This window comes from Cottoperca gobio, chromosome 6 (assembly GCF_900634415.1).
Source record: "Cottoperca gobio chromosome 6, fCotGob3.1, whole genome shotgun sequence".
Taxonomy (NCBI): domain Eukaryota; kingdom Metazoa; phylum Chordata; class Actinopteri; order Perciformes; family Bovichtidae; genus Cottoperca; species Cottoperca gobio.
The window spans coordinates 12,597,629-12,613,931 of record NC_041360.1 but is presented as its reverse complement, the minus strand read 5'-3'; the positions used below and the strand labels follow the sequence as shown (position 1 = coordinate 12,613,931).

The 16,303-nt window shown below is 41.8% G+C and overlaps 1 protein-coding gene across 1 annotated transcript; it reads right to left on the bottom strand.

Moving 5' to 3' along the window:
* Nucleotides 1-853: 853 nt before the first annotated feature.
* On the bottom strand, nucleotides 854-15,341 carry plekhg7 (pleckstrin homology domain containing, family G (with RhoGef domain) member 7). Its single transcript, XM_029434152.1, has 17 exons — nucleotides 15,083-15,341; nucleotides 13,656-14,439; nucleotides 12,771-12,793; nucleotides 10,282-10,409; nucleotides 9,396-9,436; nucleotides 8,930-9,031; nucleotides 6,697-6,846; nucleotides 6,377-6,472; nucleotides 6,003-6,101; nucleotides 4,677-4,790; nucleotides 4,087-4,261; nucleotides 2,800-2,915; nucleotides 2,446-2,533; nucleotides 2,282-2,361; nucleotides 2,044-2,197; nucleotides 1,781-1,878; nucleotides 854-1,149 (listed from the first exon to the last, which is right to left on the bottom strand). Exons 2-17 carry the CDS (start codon nucleotides 14,301-14,303, stop codon nucleotides 1,039-1,041), a joined length of 2,223 nt encoding a protein of 740 aa, XP_029290012.1. The 5' UTR covers nucleotides 14,304-14,439; nucleotides 15,083-15,341; the 3' UTR covers nucleotides 854-1,038.
* Nucleotides 15,342-16,303: the final 962 nt, after the last annotated feature.

Sequence of the window (16,303 nt, the reverse complement as noted above, 5' to 3'; positions counted from 1 at the left end):
CCTAAAAACCTAGAGATGATTTGCACCTTATTGTATTCTGGGCTCGTCCGTATGAGAACCCAGCCACAAATGTAGGACCGCCAACTTTATACAGGCTTCAGCATTTATAGCCCTGATGTACTTAACTGCTCATTAATACTAAGGCTGTCATAATTATCTTTGTAAATGTTTGTAATGAAAGAGAAAAAAACATGACCAGTGAAAATGTGTGTGGATTCATCTGTGTCTTACTCGATTTCTTTTTTTCCTTTTCTTAAAAAGGCACCACAGATCTGTACACACGGAATTGTGGCTTGCTTCGTGTTGCTGTCGGTTATCGTGCATGATGACTTAACTGGCTCGTGGTTCACATTTTCTGTTTCGAGTCATCATATTTGATGGTTGTGAAGGTGTGCCTTAGGCCAACGTCTTGTACGTCACTGCACACTAACGGTGACACGCACCATGTATTACAGTCAGTCTACCTGAAGGGACGAGAGAAATAATGTAACTTATGTTCACAAGCACCAGTTGATTTTCTAATTCATCGCCATGACAAACATAAATAAAATCTACAGTATGTTTCTATTTTCTCGTGTGTTATGTTATTTATAGACATGAATAATAAAGCCAGAAACTAATTTAAGAAATTCACAATGCTTTCAACAAATGAAATTTGTACTTTTTATCCGAGTTGATGTTCATTCTTGACGGCAGTCTTACCTCAAGGTCCCTTAAGCAACTCTTCTGGAGCTTTCTATCACACATCAGATGGAGTTTGTTGTCATTGAATTGTATAAAAACAGCAGTAAATAGAACTTGAAGGGAAATATTTGAAAAGTAAATTTGATATCTTAAAAGCAAAAACACTCCAAACAACTTTTACTACATAATCAGATATTTATTGTACACTACTGGCAGCAGCTGCCTTTAAAGGCAAACATTACGTTTACAAAACGATCCTAGTGCTACAGTCATTTACAAGAAATGAGGAGACAGTGAAGTGCACATTGAAAGTAGAGACATTGCCGATGGCTTCTAGTGCTGCTGTTTGAGAGCTCATATCTGTGAAGACTCCAGCCACAGTGAGGAGCTCTTGAGCCGCGGCTGCTGAGAGTCCAGCTTCAGCAGCGCAGACACAGCGCCCTCTATCTTTGACATCCACGCTCTCTGCAGAAAGACACATGAAGGGGTTTAGCAAAAACTGAATGTCATCACGTTTGTAATCCAGCAGTTAAGCAGCAATGTGTTGCTGGTTTGCTCTGATTGTATTGTTTTACTTGTTTGTATTGAGAAATGTATATTCTTCATTTGTAAAGTGGATTTATATGAGCCATCACCAATTCTGTGCTAGAGCTTAACTAACAGCCCCATACATTGAAGGTCATCCCTGACCAGTCACTTCACTATTGTCCTTACATTTACAGGAAGGACAAAATCACTTCAGACATGCACATAATAGGAAATTAATGTAAATTATGTGCATAAATCTGTTAACTAATGAGTTCCTACATAACAATTTATAAAGCAAAAAACAAACCTGCAGATAAAATGCATGAACATTTTAAGACTAAATACATTTCCATAAAGGATTTCCAAAAGTATTGTGTCAGTGAGTTACTGCAAACATATGAGGTGAATCTAAATTACTTTGTACGAGAGGACTGACGATTTGAAAATCCTGTTATGCAAAACATTTATAAAAGATTACTTTTGTGAGGGTCTTTCTGAATTTTACCTGTGGGCGAAACGGGAAGCAAAAATGTTTGGACATTATAAATAAATCCACATATGATGATACCTTGGCAGATTCTGACGCAGCTTGCAGGATGAACGCACCGATGCACTGCTGGTAGCGGTTCTGGTGCATGATTATGAAAGAATGAGGCAGCCCCGACGCTACAAAGGAAGCACAACATTGCAATATTTCCATTAACATCAGCTCACACACACACACAACACTGGCTGTGAACATCGACAGACACGTTGTGATTCTGCTCTGTGCTCTCCACATATCCTTACTGCTTTAAACCCAATGAATTCAACAAAGAATGCTTTTATTACTCGAGGCATTGAGCTGATCAACGTTCTTCAGCTGGAGTCGGTCCAGAGAGACAGGCTGGTCCAGAACCGTGAAGGTGCATCCGTCCTTCAGGAGCTGATCCAGCTCCTGGTTCTGTGGCATCCTGAGAGGATTCTGCTCAGGACCGATGGAGCGCTACACAGGAAGACGATACGAGCAGCGTTACAACAAGCCTTATAGCTGAATGTTTGTCGTGGTCCAGGGCAACGGAGCGAGTACCTTCTTGTTTCTCTTTATCTTCGTGATCAACAGGAATTCGTCAAACAGGAACAGATAAACATCGATCAGCTTCGTGTTCTCTGGTGAAGAAAGGAGTTGCGCATTAGATTCAATCAAAGCACTGAGCATGTGAAATGTGTTGGCGCTGTGGCAGCTGTACACACCTATGAGCACCATTTTCCCTTCGTGCAGCAGACTTCTGTGAGAAATGAGATTCTCCAGAGTGACGGCCTTTAAGAGATGTTTCAGATTCTGAAAGAGAAGAAAACATTTTCAACTTTGGACACGTTAACTGATATTGATAGCTGAGTTGCTGATACTGAAGTAATAATGACACACTGCGTTGTAAACTGAATTGTTGTCTTTCCCGATATCTGATTCAACATCCAGATAAATGATTGGATCATCTTATCTGGAGGTGGAAGTGTTGGTGCTCTGTCAACAAAGCTCTCACAGACACAAACGCACAAAAATGTTAATATATATACACACAAACTAACACACATAAACAGACAGACCTCAGGGACGACGGCGCGCTTGTCTCTCTCCCATACAGGCAGCCACACCAGGGCATCTCTCAACTGTTTCACCTTCTGGTAGTTATCCAGCCATTTCACCTTTCCCTCTAAATCACCTGGAAGCAGAGAGGCATCCCTTCAATCCACAAGAACAGAAACAGACAAATATCTCCGACTGGAAATGTATCAGTATCAGTACGATTTTTTTTGTTTTAGGATCAAATTGTTGCACTTTCGTCACATTTTATTTTATAATGAAGGATAAATTGCTCTTTAGCACTGCTTTATTATCTTGTCGAGTTATTTATGTGTAGTGATGATTGCCTCCCACACGGGCGTGACCGTGTCGTGAGAGATTTCAGCACTCAGCTTTTACAGTACATATCACCCCCCCCCCCCACGCACCCCACCCCACCCACGCCCAGAGGACTTTGGACGTGGTTGCAATATCTCTCGTCACCTGTGCAGCTGTGCCACGCCTTTTTAATGGTTTTATGTTTGTCTGTAATTAAAGATTGAGGAGCCCACGCGGTTTGTTTTTGTTTGGTTATTTGTTCAATGCAACAACATGTCACTGCGGTGCCGCAGCACATTTCCCACAGCCTGTCTATCTAGTTACAGAGTAAACCGCCACAATAGGTCTGCAGGCAGAGGCATGCTTTGTTTTTAGGCAGATACCTCATGTACATCTGCTTAACGAGCTTCTTGTACTACTGTATACTTGTCAAACACCAGAATGAAGAAAAACTTGAGTCATGATCAGCTGAGTGACAGAGCTGAGACTTCTGAAGTTCAGAGGAAGGCTCAGCTTGTCATCAGAGGCTGAAAAAGAGTTTAAAGTCATAAAACTAACATACCAGCAGACACTGAGCTTACTCAATCAGTGACATTCTTCTGATAAGGCAGTGCTGAAATGCTCAGGTGGTAAAGAACATCACTGTTTTATATAAATAAGAGCACATAATTATCCTGGACTAACGATATTATCTAGATGATCATTCAAATAAGCTTTGAACTCGTAAAATGGCACTAAACTATACTGGAATCACTTCACCTTACTAGAAACACATATTGGTATTACATAATATTAAATAAGGTAATCATAAATCATAAGGTCCTTCTGTATAAATAAAGGATGAATAACAAATTATCCCGATAATGGAAATTCACCACGATCAACTTATTGTGAGTGTTTTTATCACGATCGGCGAAAGAAATCCTATATCATCCCATCCCTATTCGTAGTGAAGCATTTTCAATAAAAGGGAAGTAGGTCAGGGTGCTCACATATAGACGTGTCCACTTGCTCCGTTACAACCCGCAGGCCTCTGGTCTCGTCATCTGTTTGGCATCTCTTCTCGATATTCCGCAACAACAGCGGGTACCGAGTTAGCCTCTGCAGCGGCGCCACCAACAGGTCACGCAGTTGCAGCCTCCGGCACTGTTCGTTCCTCTCGCACCACTTGGGAGAAAAAAAAGGGAGAGAGAGAAAGAGAAGACGGGGTGAGAGGAGGGCTGTCGGTGGGAAACAGAATAAGGTCAGAGGGGTGAAAGAGTGGTCACGGTGTTTGTTAGAACAGAGGGGTAGTGGGGGGGGGGGGGGGGGGATGGGCGGTGGAAAGCGTGTCATATCTAAGAGCAAAACAAAAGGCCCAACAAATACATAAGCATGATGACAGGGACCGTTACGCAAGGGACAAATGGTCACATTCCTCTCTTTATCTGGCTTTGTTGACACTGAACTGGTTGTTTGCCGTGTAGGACGCAATGTGTCCTCTCTTATACTTTGGCACCGCGCTGCCTGCCGTGTTGTTTAGGTACATGGCATCGCACTCGCACACATAATTCAGTTGCCCTCAGCGAGTTCCCCCGTGTACCTTCACGTAGGATCCAAAGTCCTCTCTGGGCTTCAGGCTGTCCAGATAAAGCAGAGCCGTGGAGTAGTTGAGGCAGTACTTCTGCAGGCAGAGACATACGCTCTCCCGGAAAGCCTGCCAACAGATAGGAGTGTTATACAAACATCAGGATACAGACTGCACATCAGCTGTAAGCCGACGATAATCAATCATAAAAAGGCAAGAAGATGATACCAGTCTGGGTACAAGCACAACATTTACCCTGCGTGTGAAATATATTCTCCAGCAGCTTCTTATGATCATTCAACAGTATCCGGAAGAGTTTCTATTATTCTCCTTGATCTTTGGAGCAAAGTTATTCATTATTAAATAACTAAATATTAAACTAATGTGCACACGTAGTTTGTTTTCAGGTCGAAATGTGTTCTTAGTCTCCAACGTCTCATCCGTGGAGTTTTACAATTCATTAAGCATTAATTGAGGGTATCGTTTGGGTTTCAACGATTCCAGTTCTGACTTTTGATTCTTTGAGGGTCGAAAGGTCATATCCTTATTTAACAGGAAAAGAAACGCATTGAAAACCTTTAGACAAATGTATATTCACCTCATAAGGTTTAAGGAACCTGTAAATCATTTGCATACAGTTTAATTTGGTTGCCGTTTTTAAATAATATGATTCAATAATTAGTTCATTCTTTCACAAGTTAGTTCTGATTGGTGCAATTTGAGATGTTACAATTTCCCCTGGTCTCCCCTACTGTAACACCAAAACCTGCCGAAGTGACACAGACCGGGTCCAACATACGTCAGGGAGTAAATACAATCAGACCGCTGCCCGATCGAGTCACTGCTCGCAAAAGAAAAAGAAAAAACTTGCTTCATTATTTTCTAATGAAGTTTTCCAGACCTTGTTAGACGAGCGATATACTGACTGTCCGAGTCAACGAGCCACGTTAAGACAGACAGGCGTGTTTACTTCATACAGGAAATGGAGGTGAATGTAAACAAAATACGAGTTGTAACGCTAAATAACATTCATTGTGTGTTGGAGAAAAACATACGACTGGGTTGAGAATCTCTCTTATATATATAAATAAATATATGAGTGAGTGAGTGAGTGAGTGAGTGAGTGAGTGAAGCGCCGACAGCAATCAGCGTCACTGTCTCCTGTGCTCGCACTCTTCCTAATCTTCCCATAGTGCCGAGACAAAACAGAAGCTAGTTGTGGAGCCTCATCCAGTCCTGTCCTTTTTTGGGTACCTGGTACCTGTCATTTTGGATTTGGTTCTTGCTCGAGTCAGTGTGCTTCTGTTAATGTTTGTCTATCTGTGACTGGGTCAAACTTGCCTTGCTCAGCAGCTCTAGCAGGGTGGGCCCGCCACCCTCCGTAATCTCCAACGTGTCCTTGATGACGCGGAGGAGGTTGTTGAGGAAACCAAAGCTCACCTGCAGCAGAAATCACTCAGTGTCAAGTGTCACCGCACAGCCATGCAACACTCTCCTACCTCGCTCACGCTCAGCTTGTTAACAATAGAAACTAAATCCACATTTTGAAATGAATGTTCCTCTAAAGAAAGCAATAGGACAGAGATCTGCCATCTTTTACCTTTTGATGCTGCACAACATACAAGTGTGAATGAAGGATGCTGTTGTTTCTAACCATTTGCATAACACACCTAAAACTAACAGGCCTCGTGCTACGTATTTGCATCATGTCTCACCAGGCAAAGCTCATTGAGGTTTGCAAACAGCCTCCAAAACTCGACATCGGTCAGACAGTTCCTCATCTGCAGGTTTGTGAGTGTAGCCAAAAACACCTGAAAGCAACAAAGAAGTTCGATAGAGAATAGGCTCAGGCTATTCAATTTCTAATCCACCCGTGTACATGAATCTCACCGCAAGGAATTCAGTGACAGGATGAAAAACACAAAGCAACAGGTTTTGGGTTTCGTCTATTTATTTGTGGTCCTGTGTGTGTGTGTGTGTGTGTGTGTGTGTGTGTGTGTGTGTGTGTGTGCGTGTGCGTGTGTGAAACAGTCACCTCTTTGAGAACCTTTAGCTGATCCAGGAAGTAAACACACTCGCTGGTGAAGAGTTCCCAGATGGCCTCTTGTCTTTTGAAGCCCTGAGGATCAGAAGCCGCGCTCATCTGGGAAGACTGGTCCCGCAGGAACTCTGCCAGAGAGTATTCCTGCACACAGACGGGCAGAAAGACAAATCAATGCATTGGCAAGAAAAAAAAATATTAAGAAAGACTAAAACTGGAAAACTAGACTTATTATTTACACCTCAGAAAGTGTGTCTGTATAAAACCGGCTAACTCTGTCACTGTAAAGTTCCGACCACCACTCTGACACACTCGAGCGTACAGTATATCTCAAAAGTGAGTACACCCTTTAGATTTTTGCAAATATTCTGTTATATCCTTTCAGGGGATAACATTATCCTACTGAAACTTTGATATAACTTAAAGTAGTTAGTGTGCTGCTTGAATAACAGTATAGATTTATTGTCCTTTGAAAATTACTCAGTACACAGCTGTTAATGTCTAAACAGCTGGCAACAAAAGTGAGTACACCCCATAGTGAACATGTCCTAATTGTGCCCAATGATGTTGTTTTCCCGCCCTGGTGTCATGTGACTCGTTAGTGTTACAAGGATTCAGGTGTAAATGATAAGCAGGGCTGTTAAATTTGGTGTTTTGGGCACAATTCTCTCTGAATGCTGGACAACATGGCACCTCATGGCAAGGAACTCTCTGAGCGGCTGAAAAAAAGGATTATTGCGCTTCACAAAGATGGCCTTGGCTATAAGAAGATTGCCAACACCATGAAAATGAGTTGCAGCACAGTGGCTAAGATCATACAGCGGTTTTCCAGGACAGGTTCCACTCGGAACAGGCCTCGCCAGGGTCGACCAAAGAAGTTGAGTCCACGTGCTCAGCGTCATATCCAGAGGTTGGTTTCCAAAAATAGACGTGCGAGTGCTTCCAGCATTGCTGCAGAGGTTGCAGAAGTGGGATGTCAGCCTGTCAGTGCCCAGACCATACGCCGCACACTGCATCAAATCGGTTTGTATGGCCGTCGCCCCAGACAGAAGCCCCTTCTGAAACCGATGCATAAGAAAGCCCGCAAACAGTTTGCTGAAGACAATGAATCCAAGAACATGAGTTACTGGAACCATGTCCTGTGGTCTGATGAGACCAAAATAAACCTGTTTGGGTCAGATGGTGTCCGGCGTGTGTGGCGGCACCCTGGTGAGGAGTACCAAGACAAATGTGTTTTGCCTACAGTCAAGCATGGTGGTGGCAGCATCATGGTCTGGGGCTGCATGAGTGCTGCCAGCACTGGGGAGCTGCATTTCATTGAGGGACACATGAATTCCAATATATACTGTGACATCCTGCAGCAGAGCATGATCCCCTCTCTTCGGAAACTGGGCCGTAGGGCAGTTTTCCAACATGATAATGACCCTAAACACACCTCCAAGATGACAACGGCCTTGCTGAAGAAGCTGAAGGTTAAGGTGATGGACTGGCCAAGTATGTCTCCAGACCTAAACCCAATTGAGCACATGTGGGGCATCCTCAAGAGGAAGGTGGAGGAGTGCAAGGTGTCCAACATCCGTGCGCTCCGTGATGTCGTCGTGGAGGAGTGGAAGAAGATTCCAGAAGCAACCTGTGCAGCTCTGGTGAATTCCATGCCCAGGAGGGTTAAAGCAGTGCTAGATAACAATGGTGGTCACACAAAATATTGACACTTTGGGCACAATTTAGACATGTTCACTATGGGGTGTACTCACTTTTGTTGCCAGCTGTTTAGACATTAACAGCTGTGTACTGAGTAATTTTCAAAGGACAATAAATCTATACTGTTATTCAAGCAGCACACTGACTACTTTAAGTTATATCAAAGTTTCAGTAGGATAATGTTATCCCCTGAAAGGATATAACAGAATATTTGCAAAAATCTAAAGGGTGTACTCACTTTTGAGATATACTGTATACCCGACTGGTTACTGCCTAGAAATTCTAGTTCTTGCACAACCTGAGTCATCTAAAATGTTGCAGGAACTTCCCTCTGTTGTCCTGTTATTTCTGAGTCACTTGTTAAACACTGAGATCTGTTTGGATTGGAAATCCAGATCTTTTAGTTAAACTCTTGACTTTGCTTGCATTAGAAGCCACTGCAAAGACAGAATCAACATCAGGATTTACATAACAAACAAATGTGGATGCTTAAGGGCTTTCGCTGTGGACAGCGCTCATTTCTCACCTTATACCTCTGAAGGTCAGAGTTTCTCCAGTCTTGAATCTGTGATGTTGAGAGATACTTTTCAATATCTGATGCCGTGCCCGTCTGCGACTTCCCTTTAGTCTGTTAATAAAGACAGTTATTATTTTAGGCAGATTTTGAATGAGTTATTGATGTGTGTTGATCAAGAAAAAAAGGACATGTTTGCAGAGTCATTTTGTTAAAATATATGTCCATATGACAGTGTTTAAAAACTTTGTTCAAAAACTAAAGTTTGGTTTAAGTTCTGCATTTCAAACGTTAAACCAATAACAAAAGCTGGATAAGAGGAACCACATTAATCTGCTTTGAGAAGTGGGTCAGAGAACAATGTCCAAACCAACTGCCCACTGTTGAAACAAAGTAAATCAAAAAAAGAAAAAAACACAAGCACACCATTGGCACCAGCCACACAATACCACAACTAACAGACAGACAACACACCTACCGTGCTACGCCTTGAAAAGGGCCACTTCGACTTCTTAGTATCTGTATAAAATCATAAACACAAAATACTGATTATGAACAAAAGATCAAAGAATGTGTGCTGCTGTGCAACAGATGGGATTAGAGTCAAACAAACAAAACAGTGTGCTAGGGTTACAACTGCGGTGGACGTTTTTTGCAAATATGAGAGGTTGAATTACTGGCAAAGTGGCACACAAATAGTGTGCGAGTTGTCTTTGGGACATGATTTGTGGTTTTGCGCCACAAAACAGACACACCAACACACACTTAATAACTGATTAACTCTTTCAACCCGAGGACAAAAACTTTGTTTTAGTGCTAGTTCTCAAAGTCTCTAATAAGCTTCTAATATTGAGGGGTTGCACATTTTCTTTTTCAGAATAACCAGAGTTGTTGACCATTTTGTTGTAAATAATTGCATTTGCAATTAACATTATGTTACAAGATGCAAATCATTACAATTCTGATTAAAATCCCATGAAAGCTCATTCAACAACAAAGAGAAATTGAGCGCAAATATGGGCTTAACTCAAGTCTCTTAACTAAAGAATAATACAGGATAACATTTCATTTTTCCCTAGTCGAAGCAGGTTACTTATCCACCTTACTTCAGAAAGGGGTCAAAAGGTCAACAAAAGCATCATAAACCAATAAATAAGAATGGTAACTTTTATAATATAATATATATATATATATATATATATATATATATATATATATATATATATATATATATATATATATATATATATATATATATATATATATAAAAAATAATAATAATATAATATATATATAAAATATATATAATATAATATATATATAAAATATATATAATATATAAAAAATACAATGTAGAATTTTACCAGAGAAGTTTGAACTGTTTAATATGTCAGCCGCTCCATTGGAAACAAAAAGGTCTCCTGGTGAAACATCCAGTCCGGGCAAGCTGACCACCACAGAGCTCCGTCTCCTTTCCTGAAGCCTGAGGGAACTGAAAAACATGCTAAGATTAAAACCAGTTGTAATGATTAACATTTTCAAAACAACCTCTTTGGACATGTGGGACTCACGGTTACAAGAACCGTTTTTATTGTATTGTAAATGTAATACAGTACAAGGCCACAGGAAATAACAGAATTCCTTTTAGCATTTTACATGGTTGAAATACCATCTGCATTGTGAAGCAAATTGGCGATTAAAACGAGCAGCATAAATTATAAAGTATAAGTGTTACGTGTCTGGTTTATGCGTGGATAGCGGCTGATTAATGGATCACCATATTTGTGTGGAAGATGGCGCGCTGACCGTGTGTGCCAGTTATAATCCTCTTTGTCTCCTTTTCATAGTTAGGAACAGAGGCATGGCTGCGGCTGGAAAAACACAGACCTGCCTTTAAGCCTCAGGCAAAGCCCAAACATCCACTGTTCTCAAGTGTTTTGACTTATACTCTGCTGGTGTACTTCAGGGATTACCGCTGGATGTAAAACGGACATTCAAGTGTTGAAATTAAAAACCAAAAGACCCATATGTGTTAAGGAGGTTAGGCTGATATTTAATGTGCCGACTAAATATCTTGAAAGGGCACGGCAACATCAATCTTTTCATTTGTTACACAAATAAAAACTATTCTAAATGTAGTAAAACTTGATTGTTCACTGTGTGACTCAAACAATCACAATCAAAACAGTCATAGCTAACCAGAGGCTTTTTAGTCATTCCACTTGGCTGCAGTCAGCAGAAATAGGCTGCACCGTAACCAGACAAGCTGGTTATGCCAAAGGTACAGACACTGATCGACAGCTGTCAGTGACCTGTGTCAACAGGCTGCGATTTCACTTTTCACATTGATTTCAGGTTCTTGCCTTTAAAAAGAACAGTTTACAGTAGAAATTATAACACACAACCTCACCTTCCCCTGAGCTTTGACCAATTCACACTATTGGTAGATTGTAAACACATCCTCATTACATTGGGGTAGTTCTACACATTTTCGGGTTACAGTAAAAGTTTTCAGGAAATGATCAGACAATAAGGAAGTCCGGCTTACAGATGAGGGCTATTGACCCCGTTTATAACAATACAATGAAGTGGAGCAGAAGTAGAAACACGGGAAACAATGCTGGCACTGGTTTGTCCCAGTCTACTATTATATACAAAATCTGGTTTGTTAGACTGGATCCTCTTTATCAGACTCTCCCTTGTACAGCTCATATTAGCCTCTCATACAGTAGCTGCAGTTACATAAGAAGCAAACGAGACTTGAATGTGCATGTATGCCACATGACTGTGGGGACATACTCTACACTTAGAGGATCATTTGGTCTGCAACTAAACAGGAGTACACAGGTATGTTTTTTTTCTCCAGGACACTTTGGTTGTGAAAGCACCAACTGTTCACTGCTCTCACTGACGGGGGCCGTGCTTTCCCTGGTAAACTGATACAACCCCTTCCCCTTTACATCAATGTAAAGGCAGGCAGTGCTGAATCAGTAAGACAGACAATGGTCAGCACCTGAGTATTGTAGAGGATGTGTGGCAATTGGGACAGTAAAAAAGCCACGATTATTCCTCTAAACCAGGTCAGTGCCTCCTTGCAGTTCATTCCACAGCCTCCTCACAATGACATCTTGTTGCTTTGTGACCACTCAGAAATCTTTTGCAGTGTCAGCCTCTCTGCCACAGAGAGAACTTGTAAAAATGAATGTTTTGTTCCTACATAACAAGAGAAACAATTAGGCCCAAAAACAAAACTGTCCCAACGAATGGCTCGCAGGGCCCGGCCACTGTAAGAAGCACAGTGCTAGGGTGCAATTAAAAGGGACAATAGCTGCCTAATTATCCAGTGAAGGGAAGAGCCCAGCGGGCCATTAGGAGGGGTATGGGTGGCACTAAGAGAAAACAGCCTTAATGAGGGTTTGTCTAGGCCGTACATAACCATGGGACTCTCAAAACTTAACCCACCAAGCTTATGCTCCATTAACAAAGACATGAATGAACAATGGGGCTCCTTAAACCAAAGGTCAAATCATCCTCACTCACGAGTGCCCTGTGAGCACAGGGAAGCCATGGCACTCACGATGTTGAATGTAAGAGCTCAAATATTCCCCTTTAAGGATTTTTTTTTTTGGGAAACAGCTGCTGTTTTAAATATGGAAATTAGAGATGAATCAGAGGGACAACAAAAACAACAAATGTGCATGTTGAAGTCCAGTTTATCAGTTACAGGAAAATATTTTACTACAGTCCTGATGTGCAAATATGTTCTCACAGGCTTCAAAGTGAAGTCCTGGTGTTTTTGGATATGCTGACACAGCACACAGACAACATGCAAAGCAGTACAAGATACACCTACCTATTATAGCAATGCTCTTTCTCCTGCAAAAAGAAGAAGATACTGAATCAGTCAATGGAACACTTGAAATTGTAACCTTCTATACACTAATTATATACATCACTATTTACTGAAAACATACTTTACTGTAAATATACTGAGATAATTAACATCTCCTACAGGCTTTGAATTTCCAGCATGTAATTGAAACGAGTTAAAATAATATTTTTACACAGTCATTACATTTTTTCAATGCTGTCAAGTTTCCAAAGCTGTAATTAGTATACTATTACATGCCATATTATCACTGTCTTACTGTGCACTCAGCATTAAATAGAGGGTGCAAAGACCTGCTAACGACACCACTATATCACTTTCAAAGACATTCAAATTTGAATCTGTGTTTTAAGTGGTCGCTTGGATTGAAAAGCCTCTGATATCTGAGGAGAACGTTGGGACTCTATTGAGAATGTGCTCGGTTGAATACCACGAGCTGATGAATAGATCTCCCCATTATCTTTTTCCATCGCTCACTGACCCCTCCATTATTGGGTGACTGCTGACTGCGGTGAATAGGGGCCCAAGGAGAACACTTCCCAGGGTTCTCCAGGCAGTGGGTTTGGTCAGAGCTGTCAGTGCATGTAACTGCTGATTCATTTGCTGTCAAAAGCTTGCATTGTGAGTGACCGCCACAGGAGGCAAGGCAGCATGAGGGAGAGAAGGTTTCCGCAAGGAAGGAATGTGTAACCATTTAATTTATAGGCTTTGGATAAAAATCCTCACAAGACTAAAGCACATGACTCGTGGTGATGGTGGGGAGATATTTGCGTGATTGCATGATTAGTGAATCAAATGATTATATATGAAGGTATGCTTCAATTAAAATGACAAGTAGTAAAAACTCACCTGTATTCCACTATCGGGAAATCTAAAATCTTTAATAAGAGCAGGATTAGCACTGTGACATTCTTGTCTTGTGGAAGTGATACAGTTGTCAAAAGTCTTTGATCTATGAGATCTGGTTCTCTGATGGCCGGAGGATGAAATGGGCTGATAATCGTGACAGATCTCTCCATCAGAGATGGGGCTGGCTGCAAGAGGAGACTTGACTCTGTGTACTTGGGACAGGGGTCTTATGGCAGGGGGTGTACTCCCAGAGGAAGGCTCTTCCTGAGTGCTCCCCATCATCACAGGATCCCGGGTATCCATCAAAGGACGTCTAGTGCTCCTCATCCTCCTCAAGGTGGGAGACGTGGAGATGCGCGCGGGGGCCTGCCGGTCAAACTGAAAGAAAGGTGGGACCAAGCCGTCAATGTCCCCCAGGGACTTATGTCTCAGCTTGGAGTGTGTCCGTGTAAGATCTATGTGCATTATGATGGGGTTGCTGGTCTGACACTCCTTGTGCTGAAAAGGCCCCCAGTCCGTTTGTGTCTGTGCATTTGCCACACCTGTGGTGACAACTTCATTTTCACCCCACTCAATGCAACTCCAGTCCAGCTTCTTCTCAACGTCCTGGTCTTTATCCTGTAGAATAACGTGCTGCAGGGCAGACATTATAACCTCAAACGCATTGTAGTGCAGCAGAAAATGTGTGATCTAATGGTCTGGTCACTTCGCCTCCTCTGAGTTAAGGTCAGATGATAATCCTGTTGCATTCCAGCACTGTTCACACCGCTCACCTCTCAAGCTTCTGGGGGGGAAAGTAGAAAATGTGTCAATACTAAATGCGTTACAGAATGAAGCAGGCTGGGCCCAATTTGCCTCCTAATCTCCTAAAAGGAGATTTGAACTGGGTTAAAAATAGTCAGTTGGCAGTAAAGTGGTCATAAAAAGATCAACGGTATAATTCAGTATGCATGAACACATCTATGTGTGTGAAAGGGGCAAACCAGGTAAAGTAGTCTTGGTTAATGGAAACATAATCTTTCTACAGTAGGCCCACACATGTCACAGTGTACAGTAATGGCATAGTGTCAATAGAAATCTTGACAATTTGGTGTGAGACACAAAGAACCGAAGACAGCCATGCAACTTTTTACAGCTCTGCTGTGTCAGACTATTGTCTGGTACACTGATATTGATATTTCTCTTTGGGCAGCAGACTAAATATGCCACTCTGTCGTTTTTATTCCCGTTTTCCACCATATTAGCTTAATTTCAAAGCCGCGCGAGCTGTTAACTGACACCCACGAGGCAAAAGAAAGGTAAAATAAACAATGTATAAGAAAGTTTACAGAGATAATCAACTGCGCTGAATACCACCTGTGTGAAAGCAGAAACCGCACGTGCTCGGAAAGCAGCTCGTTAAAATGTAAGAAGTCTGGTTTACTTACACCTCGCGACGACTTGAACGACTGAAGTGAAGAGTGACCGGGAGACAGTCCTGCTGGTGGCGGGGGCAGACTGAGCAGGCTCGATATGAAGCTCGCAGTTATCAGCGGGAGAAAGTCCCCGACGGTGTTTAGTTTTCTAACAAAATACAACAGCGAGGAAACAGGTCCGTGTGGTGCTGAGTGACGGAGGAAGGGGAGCGTTTCATTGTCCGCGAGCTGGTGAAAAGGAACATCAATACTCTCTCTCTCTCTCGCTCTCGCTCTCTCTCTCTCTACCTCTCTCTCTCTACCTCTCTCGCTCTCGCTCAGTCTCCCTCTCTCTCTCTCTCTCTCTCTCTCTCTCTCTCTCTCTCTCTCCCTCTCTACTCTCTCTCTCCTCTCGCTCTGCGCTCATCTCTCCTCGCTCTCGCTCAGTCCTCCCTCTCTTCTCTCTCGTCTCTCTCTCTCTCTCTACCTCTCTCTTCACCTCTCTCTCTCTCTCTCAGTCTCCCTCCCTCTCTCTCTCTCTCTCTCTCTCTCTCTCTCTCTCTCTCTCTCTCTCTCTCTCTCTCTCTCTCTCTCTCCAGCCCAATTAAGTAGTTCAATTAAACCTAATTACATATCTATTTTAGTCACAGTGGTTACATAGGTGATGGAAACATAACACTACATAACAAGGTAGTTTAGGAATGTATTATTAGCAGAGAAATATGCTTATATGTGTCATAAGTATTTTCCTCTGAAATGTAAGAAGAGGAAGAGAAGAGAAGAGAAAATAAACCTTAACTAAAGTTTTGCAGTGCGAGTATAGTGGAGTAATGTGAACATAATTCAATTGTTTTCTTACATTGTGAATTACTACAGTGCATATTTACATTGTACTATAAGAATACAAAAATAGTAATTGTTAACTACAGTACTAATTTCTGTTAGAGGCATTGTGTCAAAATGACACACCTCAAGGCTGTAAATATGTTACTTCCTAAAAGACATAAACCAGTTTGTGTGGCAACATTAAATCATTTTACAGCATAAAAAGGTCAGTTGTAATCTGACACCTCTTTTGGGTATTTCAGGGCATTTTATTATGCAACCATATTACCTGCTATTCCTATTGTGTTTTTCAAATGAATTTTAAATCAGTTTCTGTTATATTTGTATGGTGCTGTGGATTAGGCCGTATATATTTGAATGTGTGTCACTATATGCCTGAACCAGTATGAAATAACCCTGTTGTGGTCC

Coding starts and splice junctions, on each gene's coding strand:
- plekhg7 (XM_029434152.1), bottom strand. CDS start 14,303: ATGTCTGCCCTGCAGCACGTTATTCTACAGGATAAAGACCAGGACGTT. Junction 6,473..6,696: donor AGCTAAAGGTTCTCAAAGAG/GTGACTGTTTCA, acceptor TGTTGCTTTCAG/GTGTTTTTGGCTACACTCAC. Junction 6,102..6,376: donor ACCTCAATGAGCTTTGCCTG/GTGAGACATGAT, acceptor TTTCTGCTGCAG/GTGAGCTTTGGTTTCCTCAA.